The following is a 13,587-nucleotide window of genomic DNA, read 5'->3' as shown; positions in this document are numbered from 1 at the left end:
CAAGAACATGGAAACAAAAAATATGTAAAAGGAAATAAAAACATCAAGCGTGGGCTGTGAAAATCACTACACGAAAGAAAAAAAAAAAAAAAGTCCAAAATTTTCGGTAATCTAATTTAATTTTCTTTACAAAATTGGCATCAAACAGAATAAATTCACTACATTGACTCACTAAAAATACACAAAGTTGACTGACCAGTCAGATTCTTTATACGTTACATAAATTAATTACAAAAAATTAAACGGTAAAAACAATTAATAAGGACTTAAAAAGAGTATGGGAGAAGGCAATATATTAGAGCACAAAGAAAACTCAAAGATGAGATTATAAAATTAAAGTGTTGTGAAGAAGAAGCTATTTGTTTTTTTATATATATATATATATATATACAAATTATAAGAAAATATATATTTTTTATTTTTATTTTTAATTTTCTTCAGGGCTGTTGTGGTTTTTGAGGTTCTCTATAAAGCAAAGTTAAAAAACATATACACAAATGTCCCAAGAAACTGATCAGACAAAACAAGAAGAAGAAGAAGAAGAAGAAGAAATTAAAGAGCCACTTGAACTATGGCGCTGGTCCGAAATGCAAGGCATTGAGCTTCTCCCTGATAACAACAACAACAACAACAACGACTCTATAAACCAAGAAACAGAGCTCCGGCCGGAAATGGATAATGACGGTGGTGCTCCTCCTCCTCCGCCGCCGACACAAGTGGTGGAAGAGCCTAAAAAAGCAGAGATTCCAGGAGTTGCTTTCAAAGAGCTTTTCAGATTCGCCGACGGATTAGATTATATACTGATGGGAATTGGCTCTGTTGGTGCTTTCGTCCATGGTTGCTCTTTACCTCTGTTTCTTCGTTTCTTCGCCGATCTTGTTAATTCCTTTGGTTCTAATGCTAATGACGTCGACAAGATGATGCAAGAAGTTCTCAAGGTACTCTTAAACTTCTTAAAGTTCAAATCTTTTCTTTTCAAATCTCTGAAAAAAAACACTTTTTTTTGCAGTATGCACTTTACTTTTTAGTGGTTGGTGCTGCAATCTGGGCTTCTTCATGGGCAGGTTAGAAAGAAGAGAAGAGATCTAAACTTTTATATACTGTTTTCGTTGATCCGATTCAATTTTTTTTAAAGTTTGGTGTTTGTTGTTAAAACAGAGATTTCGTGTTGGATGTGGAGTGGAGAGAGACAAACAACGAAGATGAGGATTAAGTATTTAGAAGCAGCTTTAAATCAAGACATTCAGTTCTTTGATACTGAGGTTCGAACTTCAGATGTTGTCTTCGCTATTAACACCGACGCTGTTATGGTTCAAGACGCCATTAGTGAGAAAGTAAGAAACTTTTTACATTTCTTCTTTTTGTTTCTTCTTCTTCACTCATCTGATCTGTTTTTTTTTTCTTCTCAGTTGGGTAATTTCATTCATTACATGGCGACGTTTGTATCTGGCTTCATCGTTGGTTTCACGGCGGTGTGGCAATTAGCTTTAGTGACTCTCGCGGTGGTTCCGTTGATAGCTGTGATTGGAGGAATTCACACAACTACTCTCTCTAAGCTCTCTAATAAGAGTCAAGAGTCTCTTTCACAAGCTGGTAATATCGTCGAACAGGTAGAGTGCAGCACAAATCCCTAGAAACCAAAAAAAAAAATAAAGTTTCTATTTTTGTCAAATCTAGTAATCATCAATCATCTGGGTGTTTTTGGGTCTGATTCGATTTGTTAAAAAATGGCAGACAGTGGTACAAATCAGGGTAGTGATGGCGTTCGTTGGAGAAACAAGAGCTTCACAAGCTTATTCATCAGCTTTAAAGATAGCTCAAAAACTTGGTTACAAAACAGGTTTAGCTAAAGGAATGGGACTTGGTGCTACTTACTTCGTTGTCTTTTGTTGTTACGCTCTCTTGCTTTGGTACGGTGGTTATTTAGTTCGTCACCATTTGACTAACGGTGGTCTCGCTATTGCTACAATGTTCGCTGTCATGATTGGTGGATTGTAAGAAGCTACTCAACTCTTCTCTGTTTCATCACTCTTCTTATCTTTTGATTTTGATATTGGTTTTGGATTTGTTGGTTTAAAAGGGCATTGGGACAATCAGCACCGAGTATGGCTTCATTTGCGAAAGCTAAGGTTGCTGCTGCGAAGATCTTTAGAATCATTGATCACAAACCTACTATAGAGCGGAACAGTGAGTCTGGTGTGGAGTTAGACTCTGTCACGGGTCTTGTTGAGCTGAAAAATGTAGACTTTTCGTATCCGTCAAGGCCAGATGTTAAGATTCTTAACAATTTCTGTCTCTCTGTTCCTGCTGGGAAGACTATAGCTTTGGTTGGGAGCAGTGGTTCAGGGAAAAGCACAGTCGTTTCGCTTATAGAGCGGTTTTATGACCCGAACTCAGGTTAACAAATCTAACATTTTTCAAGCTGTTTTGTTTCAGCATTGTTGGTTTAACAAAGTTTTATTTTGTGTCTATGCAGGACAAGTTTTACTAGATGGTCAGGACCTGAAGACGCTGAAACTGAGATGGTTAAGGCAACAGATAGGGCTTGTGAGCCAAGAACCTGCATTGTTTGCTACTTCTATCAAAGAAAACATACTCTTGGGCCGTCCTGACGCAGATCAAGTTGAGATAGAGGAGGCTGCTAGAGTTGCAAACGCTCATTCTTTTATCATCAAACTACCCGATGGCTTTGACACACAGGTCTGGTGTTTTTAACATTACTCATATCCAAATGAATTGGTTTATGTGAATCTTTAATTTCATTAGTTTAAGGTATTTTTTGAAAGAGTCAAAAGAGAGAAGAAGGTATGGTCATTAGAAAAGCATTTATAACAGAGTAACATGGGTTTGGTCAACAACGCATGTGAGACCCAGACAAGTAGTTTTAGTCATGTGTCTTGATGTTGAATATTTTTGAGTGTTCATGTGCTTGTTTTTTTCTTCCTACTTTAACTTCAAAATCAGCAACCACTATTCCACTGTTTATTTCAGTCATATGTTTATTTACATTCATGTTGGTAAAATGTGAAAAATTGTCAGGTAGGGGAGAGAGGTTTGCAGCTATCAGGTGGGCAGAAGCAAAGAATAGCAATAGCAAGAGCAATGTTGAAGAACCCGGCGATACTTCTTTTAGATGAGGCGACGAGTGCATTAGATTCTGAATCAGAGAAGCTTGTGCAAGAAGCTTTGGATCGTTTCATGATTGGAAGGACTACTCTCATCATTGCTCATCGCCTTTCCACCATACGCAAAGCTGACCTTGTTGCTGTGCTTCAGCAAGGAAGTGTCTCTGAGATTGGAACGCACGATGAGCTTTTCTCCAAGGGAGAAAACGGAATCTACGCTAAGTTAATTAGAATGCAAGAAGCAGCTCATGAAACTGCCATGAGTAATGCGAGAAAGAGTAGTGCAAGGTATATATTCTGATTAACTTTGTGTCACAGTAACGTTCTTTTCTTAAGTTACTAATGTTGATATATATATGTTGCAGACCTTCAAGTGCTAGAAACTCGGTTAGCTCGCCAATAATGACTCGGAATTCGTCTTATGGAAGATCACCTTATTCAAGGAGACTCTCAGATTTCTCAACTTCTGATTTCAGCCTCTCCATTGAAGCTTCTTCTTATCCAAATTATAGACACGACAAGCTGGCCTTCAAAGATCAAGCCAATTCATTCTGGCGACTAGCTAAGATGAACTCACCGGAGTGGAAATACGCTTTGCTCGGTTCCGTAGGCTCTGTCGTTTGCGGCTCCCTCAGTGCTTTCTTTGCATATGTCCTCAGCGCAGTCCTAAGCATCTACTACAACCCGGACCATGAATACATGATCAAACAGATTGATAAGTACTGTTATCTCTTGATCGGTCTCTCTTCTGCAGCTCTTATCTTCAACACGCTCCAGCATTCTTTCTGGGACATTGTGGGTGAGAATCTGACCAAGAGAGTCCGTGAGAAGATGCTCACTGCTGTACTCAAGAATGAGATGGCTTGGTTTGATCAAGAGGAGAATGAAAGTGCAAGAATTGCAGCTCGATTAGCTCTTGATGCCAATAATGTGAGATCAGCCATAGGAGATAGAATCTCAGTAATTGTGCAGAACACAGCACTGATGCTAGTAGCTTGCACTGCCGGGTTTGTTCTACAGTGGAGACTAGCACTTGTCCTTGTCGCAGTCTTCCCCGTAGTTGTTGCTGCAACTGTCTTACAGGTTTGTGTTCTTACAAAGCAAATGCATACTCTTATTGTTTGTTCTTAGATCTAATTCTCTGTTATGTCTTTTCAACAGAAAATGTTCATGACTGGATTCTCGGGAGACCTGGAAGCAGCGCATGCCAAGGGGACGCAGCTCGCTGGTGAAGCCATAGCTAATGTCAGGACAGTCGCGGCCTTCAATTCAGAGGCAAAGATTGTTCGTCTCTACACTGCAAACCTTGAACCACCACTGAAACGCTGCTTCTGGAAAGGACAGATCGCTGGAAGTGGTTACGGTATAGCTCAGTTCTGTCTTTACGCATCATACGCTCTCGGGTTATGGTACGCGTCATGGCTTGTGAAACATGGCATCTCTGACTTCTCCAAAACCATAAGAGTCTTCATGGTTCTGATGGTCTCAGCCAATGGTGCAGCAGAGACACTCACACTAGCTCCTGATTTCATCAAAGGTGGTCAAGCTATGCGGTCTGTTTTCGAACTTCTTGACCGCAAAACCGAGATTGAACCTGATGATCCTGATACCACCCCAGTCCCAGACCGGTTACGTGGCGAAGTCGAGCTCAAACACATTGATTTCTCTTACCCTTCAAGACCAGACATCCAAATCTTCCGTGACCTTAGCCTTCGTGCTAGAGCTGGCAAGACCCTAGCACTTGTTGGTCCAAGCGGGTGTGGGAAAAGCTCGGTGATCTCCCTCATCCAGAGATTCTACGAACCATCTTCAGGCCGTGTCATGATTGACGGTAAAGACATAAGGAAGTACAACTTGAAAGCCATAAGGAAACACATAGCCATAGTCCCTCAAGAACCATGCTTGTTCGGAACCACCATTTACGAAAACATAGCATATGGACACGAATGCGCGACCGAAGCAGAGATCATACAAGCTGCAACTCTGGCTAGCGCCCACAAATTCATATCCGCGTTACCTGAAGGTTACAAGACGTATGTTGGGGAGAGAGGCGTTCAGCTCTCAGGAGGACAGAAACAGAGGATAGCTATAGCGCGTGCACTCGTTAGGAAAGCAGAGATCATGCTACTCGACGAGGCCACAAGCGCTCTTGATGCAGAGTCTGAGAGATCAGTGCAAGAAGCATTGGACCAAGCTTGCTCTGGTAGAACGTCCATTGTCGTGGCTCACAGGCTATCTACAATTAGAAACGCCCACGTGATAGCGGTGATAGATGATGGCAAAGTTGCGGAACAAGGATCGCATTCGCATCTCCTCAAGAACAATCCTGATGGAATCTACGCGCGGATGATACAGTTGCAGAGATTTACGCATACTCAGGTGATTGGTATGACGTCAGGTTCAAGTTCTAGGGTTAAGGAAGATGATGCTTAGTACTTACTACTTTTGGTCATATAGAAGAAGAAGAAAGAAGAGAGTATAAAGAACAACAAAATTACCAGAAGATGTTCTTAAAAAAGAAAACTCTACGAACTCAATTTTTCTTGTTTCTTGTTTTGATTTTGGGGTTACTTATTTTTGGAACGACGTTTCAGATTTGATGGTATAGTATTATTATTGTGTATTATCCATAATTAATCTAATTTTTCACCTCTGTAATATCCATTGATGCCATATCAATCTATGAATGAGCCTTTCTAGTGAAGTGAAGGGTTGATGATTGTTTCATTGAGGTCATATATCCCATTGTCATCGAGTGCACTCGTTACCAAATATATTGGTTTGGTTTGTTCAAGATTCCAAGATAAGCCTAACTTTCGAATCATGAGATCCGTTCTAAAAGAAAAAGATTGCGATATATGATGAAAATGTTATCTTTTAAGGTTTTAAATTGTATAGGTTAGATTGGGGTTTGAATGTTGTAGGTAGGTCTAGTAGAACATTATTTTAAAATCACTTGTCTGTAAATCATGGTTTTTTAGATTTTATATTAGATCATGATTTGTAAATGTACGCCTATAAAAATAGTTACTAGAGTTCTATGTCAATATTGTCAAAAAAGTATACATTAGAGTATTAGACACACGAACATACGTGGGGAACAAAATTATGAAGATGAGAAAAAAACAGAAAATGAGATAAAGAGGATGGGTCCAAAAAGGACATTGAATGAGATGATGAGACCCAAAGCTAACAAAAAAATAAAGTAAAAGAAAGACAAGACAACATTTCTTTTGTGTTTATATGACCTTTTTTATATGAACACTTCTTGATTTCATTATCTTTGTGCAGCACACGCGTGCGACCATACATGCATATATGCATATGGGACACACACACCATGATGATGATGACGACTACTTTGTTTTAGTTGGTGAATGCAATAAGTTTGTGTTTAATTATGAGCAAACTTGGAAATTATAGTGGAGGAGACGAAGCTCCTAGGCACATGTCGTTCACTAATTGGGAATTTCAAACAATGCCAGAATTATTACTCTTGCTACCTACACTGGATTTCTCCACTATGTACCTTGTTCACAAATAAAATACTACATCACTTTCTACTTTCTTTTCCGGGAAGTGAACATTTTTCTATGTAAAGGTTTTACCTTATAGTATAAATTAATTTTAGCAGTTTATATATCAGTGACGCTATTATAATTTAATGAAAAACACTCAGTAAACTCATTAAGAAAACATGTAATGATCGCTTTGTGGTTGACTGGTGGTGTTAAACTGTTAATGCATAACAAAAATATTTGTAGGACAAAGTGAGGCTTACATCTTTCCACATGACAAAATTTGATAACTATGTGACAGTCAAGAATCTAAGAATTTAACCTGCCAAAAGTATTCATGCAGAGAGAAATGACTGGTTGGTGTGACTGATGCTGGTTAGTTTGTTTATGTACCCACAAACTTTGTTGGGTCCGTTTTGCTCTGTATAACAGTCATGGGCTTGGAAACGAAACTCTAGATGGCCAGCATACTTTTCCCAATCACATTGAGAGTCTCTTGTCTGAATAACAGCATCATCCTCTAGATCTGTCCCAGGTTTGGTTCTCTTATATCGTGCTGCAAATTATGGAATATATTAAGCGTGGATGATCTCATAGGATTTGGCTGGTTTGGTAGTTTTGATCTGGTGACCATGCGCAGGCAAGATAGAACATATACAGATGAGTATCTTTTGTAGCCATTCTAGTAAAAAGACGACATATAGTAGAAGACGATCAGACAAAACCTTGTATCATTAATTTAGTTAAGGACCATCTTACAACAAAATCCAAGTTCCATCAACTGTTGAACTAATAGGGAAAAACAAAACTGTAAAACTCAGACAGACATAAGCTTTGGGCCATTGTCCGGCATTCCCATTCCACCGGCTAAATCTGCATCGAGTTGCGAGTGGGGCGCTGGTCCCTTCATCATCTTCACACTGCAATCACACAAAAATCCAAATGGACAAAACAATTTCAGAATCATGATACTCATTAAGGCACAATCACCACCTTCGAAACCTATAAACTAACACCTTAACAGAGCCAAAGCAACAATATAATGTATAGTTATCCAGCTATGTCAGATAAGAGAGGTAAGCTTGAACATAGCATCATAACTATACAAAAGTTCCAATTCCAAATGCAAGGCAAGTCAATGAAGAATAAGCTTACCGTTTCTTGTGTTTCTTAGTCTTGAAATGATCATCTCGCACTGATGACTTGGAGAAGTACCGACTGTAACACATAAAAAAGGTACAAGAGCCAAATGGGTCAGTCTTCTTAACACAAATGTTCACACAAACAAGCAGAAACATATAGACAAGTTCAAAAGATTCATAAACCCAAAGAGTCCAGAGAGAGATTTATGCTAAAAAAAAAGGTTAAACATTTAAATTGATTAAAGTCTTTCTTACTCGCAGTGTAAGCAGTAGAATTGACCCATTCCAGGCAAATCCTGGTCAAGCTCTAAAGGCTTCATCTCCGACTCAGGTTTACGCAACTCAGTGTAAACCAAATCGTCTCCTTTCACTTCGAATTTGTCACGGCGAGCTGTTTTGTGAGATAATCTCCTCTTCTTCACTTTTCTAGTCGGACATCTACCCATTTTAGCCTCCTACTTTTTTGCACAGGTAGTGAAATTGAATCATTATTTTGCAAAATCAATGGCTAACTGAAGAATCCAAACGAATTGAAAACTTACGATTAAGAGAAGAAACGCACAGGAGGAGCTGGAGACGAAGACGACGATGCGGAAGAGGAAACCCTAGAAATTTTTCTCAGTTTCGGTTATAAAGTATAAACCTAAAAAAAAGCGGTTTGAAAGGATTGAGACGTGATACAAGGCCCATTTTATAATCAGGCTTTTATATAGGCCCGTATATGATTAATTTGGGCTTATTACCTTTAATAGATCAAAATACGAAAAAGTCAAATTTAAGACCAATATCTGAATTTACATTAGCTGTTAGACCAAGTGCATTGGCGTCCTAATGCACCGTCCCACATAATAAAAACGCCAAATTTAAATCAAAATCATGTTAATATCTAAGAAACGTCTCTAAATATGGGACGTAATTCGGCCGTCCTCCATTACACGTGACGCCGTCTTATTTGGTGATGTTTTTTTGTAGGGTTCGACCAAATGTATCGAGGGTTCGACTCATTTTTTTATCTCCGTCTCTCTTTCTTTATCCTCTCTTTCTTTGGACGGCGATTTGATTCCGACCAAGTGTTTTCCTAGACAATTGCCTGAAGCATAGAGAAATATGCCGTCACTTTGCTCTCGCCGGTTCCAATAGATAGAGGTCTGTGTTCGTGCTTCGTTTCCGACGGCCTCAAGGTAGAGTTTATTTGATGTATTATCTTTTTGGGTTTTAAGGGATTTGTTTATGTGATTCTATCGATTTGTCTCTCAGTTATGATTCGATTGTTGAGTATGTGTGTTTATGTACAAATTCCCTCTGATTTTAATTTCGATTTAGGGTTTCAAAATATGTTTTTGATTTCGATTTAGGGTTACGATTTAGGGATTCGATTTAGGGATTCGATTTAGTTTTTAGGGTTTCGATTTAGTTTATTGGGGTTCGATTAAGGGTTTGGATTTATTATGGTTCTGCTTTTAGTTTCTGATTTTATGACCACAAGTAATGTTGGTTCCAATTTTTTTTTCGAATGCAGATTGCAAACTAAAAGTTTGTTGCTTTGGTCGGATTTCGTAAGTGATAGCAAGCGAGTCGACATGGTAAGGCAACCACATTAAACTCATTACTACTTTGTTCATGCGTATCCGTATTCTGTCTTGTTAAACCGAATCTAACATTTTACTTGTTTGTTGTTTATGAGTTTCCTCAGCTTTCATCTCATGAAAGCCTCACATAAGGAGAAATCACAGAACAAGTTGGAACAATCAGAGAGACAAAAGGTAAAGCCTCTTGTTGTTTTTTGTATACTTGTGGTTTGTAGTTGTCTCATTTACTGATTTGCTAGACTAGTGTTGTTGTCTACGTAGTATATACTAGTTCATAGTATTTGATTGAAGTCAGTTTATAATTATACGAAAGTTATTGGTGATGATCTCTGTTCTAAGTATCATATATAACAAAACTCGATACTTAAAACTCTTGTTGATGTCTAGGACTGTTGTCTTTAACACTTTAACTAAAGCTATCTAGACTATAACTAAAGCTACTGTCAACGTTCTTATATAACCAAACTCGATTCTTAAAAATGTACTGGTCGGGCTGGTCTGTCACCTATTCAAAAATGTACTGCAGCCATTCGCCAATTGGCATATGGTACTGCCTCCGACACAGTAGACGAGTATGTACGAATTGGTGGTTCAACGGCTCGGAAATGTTTGCACGAGTTTACCGCCGGAATAATCTTGTTGTTTGGCGATGAATACCTAAGACGTCCTACACAAGACGACCTAGAGAGACTACTCTATCAAAATCAACAACGTGGATTTCCCGGGATGGTTGGGAGCATTGACTGCATGCATTGGGAGTGGAAGAATTGTCCAACAGCTTGGAAAGGGATGTATTCACGATCAACCGGAAAACCTACAATCGTGTTAGAGGCAGTAGCTTCGTATGACCTCTGGATATGGCATGCTTTTTTTGGAGCTCCAGGTACTATGAACGATCTTAATATTCTGGATCGATCAAATGTTTTTGATGACATTCTTAACGGTAATGCTCCGGAGGTCAACTACTTTGTAAACGGAAGGGAGTACAATTTGGCGTACTATCTCACCGATGGTATTTATCCCAAATGGGCCACATTTATACAATCTATCCGGCTTCCACAAGGTATGAAAAATTCTCTTTTCTCTAAAAAACAAGAAGTCGTGCGGAAAGATGTTGAGCGTGCCTTTGGAGTCTTGCAAGCTAGATTCGCAGTTATTAAAAATCCATCTCGTTTATGGGATAAATACAAAATAGCAGATGTTATGAGAGCATGCATAATACTCCATAATATGATTGTCGAGGATGAACGAGACACATACAGTTGGCGAAACATTGTTTCTGAATTTCAGGACGGAGAAGATGTGGATCAAACATATACCGTCGGTGCCGCCAGTTTGGGTTCAAATATGAGCAGTACGATTACTCGTCGAACACATATGAAGGATAAAAAAGTTCATGACCAGTTAAAAAAAGATTTGATTGAGCATATTTGGACAAACTTTGGACATCTTCCACATAATGAAGATTAATCATAAAAATTCTATGCAGAGAATAAAATGTTTGTTTTTACTTTTCATGTTTTTACGGTTTATGTTTTTATTTTTCATGTTTTAATTGTATGTTATGTTTTTTTCCAAGTTTTTATAACTTTGTAATTTTCTTATATTTTTAATGTTAATGTTAATGTTAATGTTATATGTTTTATTTTAATTAAAACTTTAATATGATTTTACTTTTTAATTTACATAATTAATTTTTAAAATAAAAAATAATATTATTTTTTTCAGGGGACCAATTGTGAGGGACACCAATGCTCATACCAAAATTAAGAAACTCTGAAAATAAGATTAAAATATTTGAGAAACCAAGTTTTTGTCCCAACCAATGCTCATGGTCTTAGTTGGTGGTCTCGAATTATGCAAGAAACAAAAGTTATGATTATAGCAAAAGAGGTAAGTCTGTAATTACATTGTACGATAGGTCCGATCTTACTCTCTGAACCAATCGGACTAATGATGTAGGTAGTAGGTTCACATCTAGTGTAATGGACGAGTCACATTCCTCCAGCTAAGATGGTACGTGTCAATTTGGTAGCACGATTTGTTAGGATTTAGGAATGTGGGAAATTTCCTTTTTCTTTCCAGATACTTCTACACCATATAGACTCGTCGCGATAGGGTCTCGTTCTAATAAAATAAGGTGCTTGTGCCGAGGGAAACAATAATGATAACAATGATATTGAAACAGACCCGTACCAAATCCAAACTTTTCATCTTATTTTAAAATTCTTCTTGTAATAGTGTTGCATATAGATTGGAACTCCGTTTAGATATATCATGTTTAAAAATTGAGTTCTTGCTGAATTGGTTTCCTACTTTGTCTCTGCCCCCACTAAACTTTGATTTCTAAACGTTTTCTATACCCTATCGTTTTCTATACACCTCTTTCGCAAAGATATAAGGAGATGCGCGGAGGAGCAAATGTAATATGAACGGCTTTATCTTGGCGATTAGTAGATTTAATGATGAGTAATTTTGTTATCATAATTGAAGATGAAATCTGTGTTGAAAACGTTTACACGCTTGTGTTTCATGTGGCTATACAACCTTCGTCAAAATTCGTGATTGTGGTACTTGACAAATATAGTTTAAAGGATTTGAGTCAATATGACGTGTTAAATAGTTAAAAGTAACAACCATGTTTACCTTTTTCTTCCTACAGGGTACAGAAGCACAAAAGCAAAAACGATGCCAACATAAAAACAAAAACAATAAATGTTAAATGCTAAAATCATATTTTAGCTAAGAAAAAATATAGGACAAACGTAACTCCAAACTCCAAACTACTAACACATAAGTTTTCAAAACACAAACAACAAAATTTAAAGTACAAAGACAAACTTACGATAAAGTTTGTGGTCATTTTTGATCGTTAAACTTCACGAAAAAGAAAGTTTTCAATCAAACTCTAATATATATGTGTCCACCTCAGGTATTACGTCATACATAGGACCATATGAAAAAAACAAATTCAACAAAAAACACAATGAAACATGATGTTGACAAAATGGACCGGTAAAGGGAAGAACGAAACGCAATTACGCAACTCTTCAAACAATTTTTTTTTTTCCTTGTCCTTTTACTGTTTATATGCAGTTGAAATAAAGTTTTCAAATAAGTTCAATATTTTCACACACAAAACCCAATAAGATCGTATTCATAAGAAAAGTAAAAGTGTAAAACTCAATATGTTTTTGCAGTTCCTCATGTCTCTGTCTCTATACCGCAGCCCATGTTTTTTTAACATAGGCAGTTCTTGGCCGCTTCCATGAAGCTGAAACTTACTACAAGTCTAAAACCAAATAAACTCGTATAATTTAAATCAATAATTGCTCTTCAGGGGAGCAAAGAAAATTATATTGAAGAATTTTAAAAATGGTTATATAAGCTAGTGGTGCTGTACGAATTGTGTAAACTAGTGTATGTGCATTTGTGCATTTGTGCATTGGTTAAGTGATACGAATAGTATATTACAAGAAAACGTGGAAATTACACTCTCAATACTCGAAAACATATAGAATTTTTTGAAATATGCATATAAATAGATATTAGTTTATGCATATTTTTTTGTTGTTAAATTTACTAGTAGCATATATGTAAATTACACACACACATGTCTAGAATTCTTTCATGTACTGTACTAAATATATAAATCGGTCAAACTACTTGACAAATTAAAACCATGTGCGACTTGTCGTTTATCTTGTACTGTATTTTATTTTATTTTAGATCTGATCTTAATATGCTTTAAATGGGATTAACATCAGATGTGGTATTTTTATATCATATATTTTGGGTATATTTTTCCTAAAACTACAACAAAATATCTAAAATGTTTGCTAAATCTGTTGTAAGGAGTTTTATATTTATTTTTGTAATCTGTTGTAGTAAAACCACTTGCTAAAATCAAATTTCAAAACAATAGAAAACCCAAAAAGAGAATGAGAAGAGGAGGTTCCATCAACTTCACTTATAATGAGACAAGACTATGCAATTTGCAGAATCATGACTTTAACCAATACCCAATATCTATCAGAAAGAAAAGTATCATCTTTATCTCTTTAATCTCTTTACAAATTCCTTTAAAAAAACAAGAATGATGTGGTTCAAAAATTCAAAAAATGGTTTAACTAAAACATCCCTTTCTATTAGTATTTAGTCCCCGTAATTCGTTTACGACCCAGTTGTAACGATATCCATAATGTAATGTTTT

General features: G+C 37.0%; 3 protein-coding genes and 1 long non-coding RNA gene across 5 annotated transcripts; 3 read left to right on the top strand and 1 right to left on the bottom strand.

Moving 5' to 3' along the window:
- Positions 1 to 298: 298 nt before the first annotated feature.
- LOC104785827 (ABC transporter B family member 1) lies at positions 299 to 5,829 on the top strand. The gene is made up of 10 exons (XM_010511114.3): positions 299 to 938; positions 1,010 to 1,064; positions 1,159 to 1,334; positions 1,410 to 1,610; positions 1,735 to 1,994; positions 2,081 to 2,397; positions 2,477 to 2,700; positions 3,040 to 3,413; positions 3,491 to 4,208; positions 4,287 to 5,829. Exons 1-10 carry the CDS (start codon positions 498 to 500, stop codon positions 5,556 to 5,558), a joined length of 4,038 nt encoding a protein of 1,345 aa, XP_010509416.1. The 5' UTR covers positions 299 to 497; the 3' UTR covers positions 5,559 to 5,829.
- Positions 5,830 to 7,357: 1,528 nt separating this feature from the next.
- Positions 7,358 to 8,466, bottom strand: LOC104785826 (uncharacterized). 2 transcript variants are annotated; one of them, XM_010511112.3, is made up of 4 exons: positions 8,328 to 8,466; positions 8,041 to 8,240; positions 7,799 to 7,861; positions 7,358 to 7,563 (listed from the first exon to the last, which is right to left on the bottom strand). In XM_010511112.3, exons 2-4 carry the CDS (start codon positions 8,229 to 8,231, stop codon positions 7,461 to 7,463), a joined length of 357 nt encoding a protein of 118 aa, XP_010509414.1. In that variant the 5' UTR covers positions 8,232 to 8,240; positions 8,328 to 8,466; the 3' UTR covers positions 7,358 to 7,460. The 2 variants fall into 2 exon arrangements, with proteins under 2 accessions (XP_010509414.1, XP_010509415.1); XM_010511113.3 differs by having other exon boundaries at positions 8,041 to 8,243; positions 8,328 to 8,450.
- Positions 8,467 to 8,732: 266 nt separating this feature from the next.
- LOC147943307 (uncharacterized) lies at positions 8,733 to 11,209 on the top strand. Its single transcript, XR_015557492.1, has 4 exons — positions 8,733 to 8,966; positions 9,305 to 9,368; positions 9,479 to 9,548; positions 11,103 to 11,209. It is a non-coding gene; the product is annotated as an uncharacterized LOC147943307 (long non-coding RNA).
- Positions 9,855 to 11,010, top strand: LOC104789157 (uncharacterized). The gene is made up of 2 exons (XM_087450734.1): positions 9,855 to 10,437; positions 10,665 to 11,010. The coding sequence occupies exons 1-2, from the start codon at positions 10,101 to 10,103 to the stop codon at positions 10,760 to 10,762; spliced, it is 435 nt and encodes a 144-aa protein (XP_087306860.1). The 5' UTR covers positions 9,855 to 10,100; the 3' UTR covers positions 10,763 to 11,010.
- Positions 11,210 to 13,587: the final 2,378 nt, after the last annotated feature.

Source organism: Camelina sativa, chromosome 5 (assembly GCF_030686135.1).
Source record: "Camelina sativa cultivar CO46 ecotype springtype chromosome 5, ASM3068613v1".
Lineage (NCBI taxonomy): Eukaryota > Viridiplantae > Streptophyta > Magnoliopsida > Brassicales > Brassicaceae > Camelina > Camelina sativa.
Note: the sequence above shows the minus strand (reverse complement) of the source record. Positions and strands in the feature narration are given on the sequence as shown.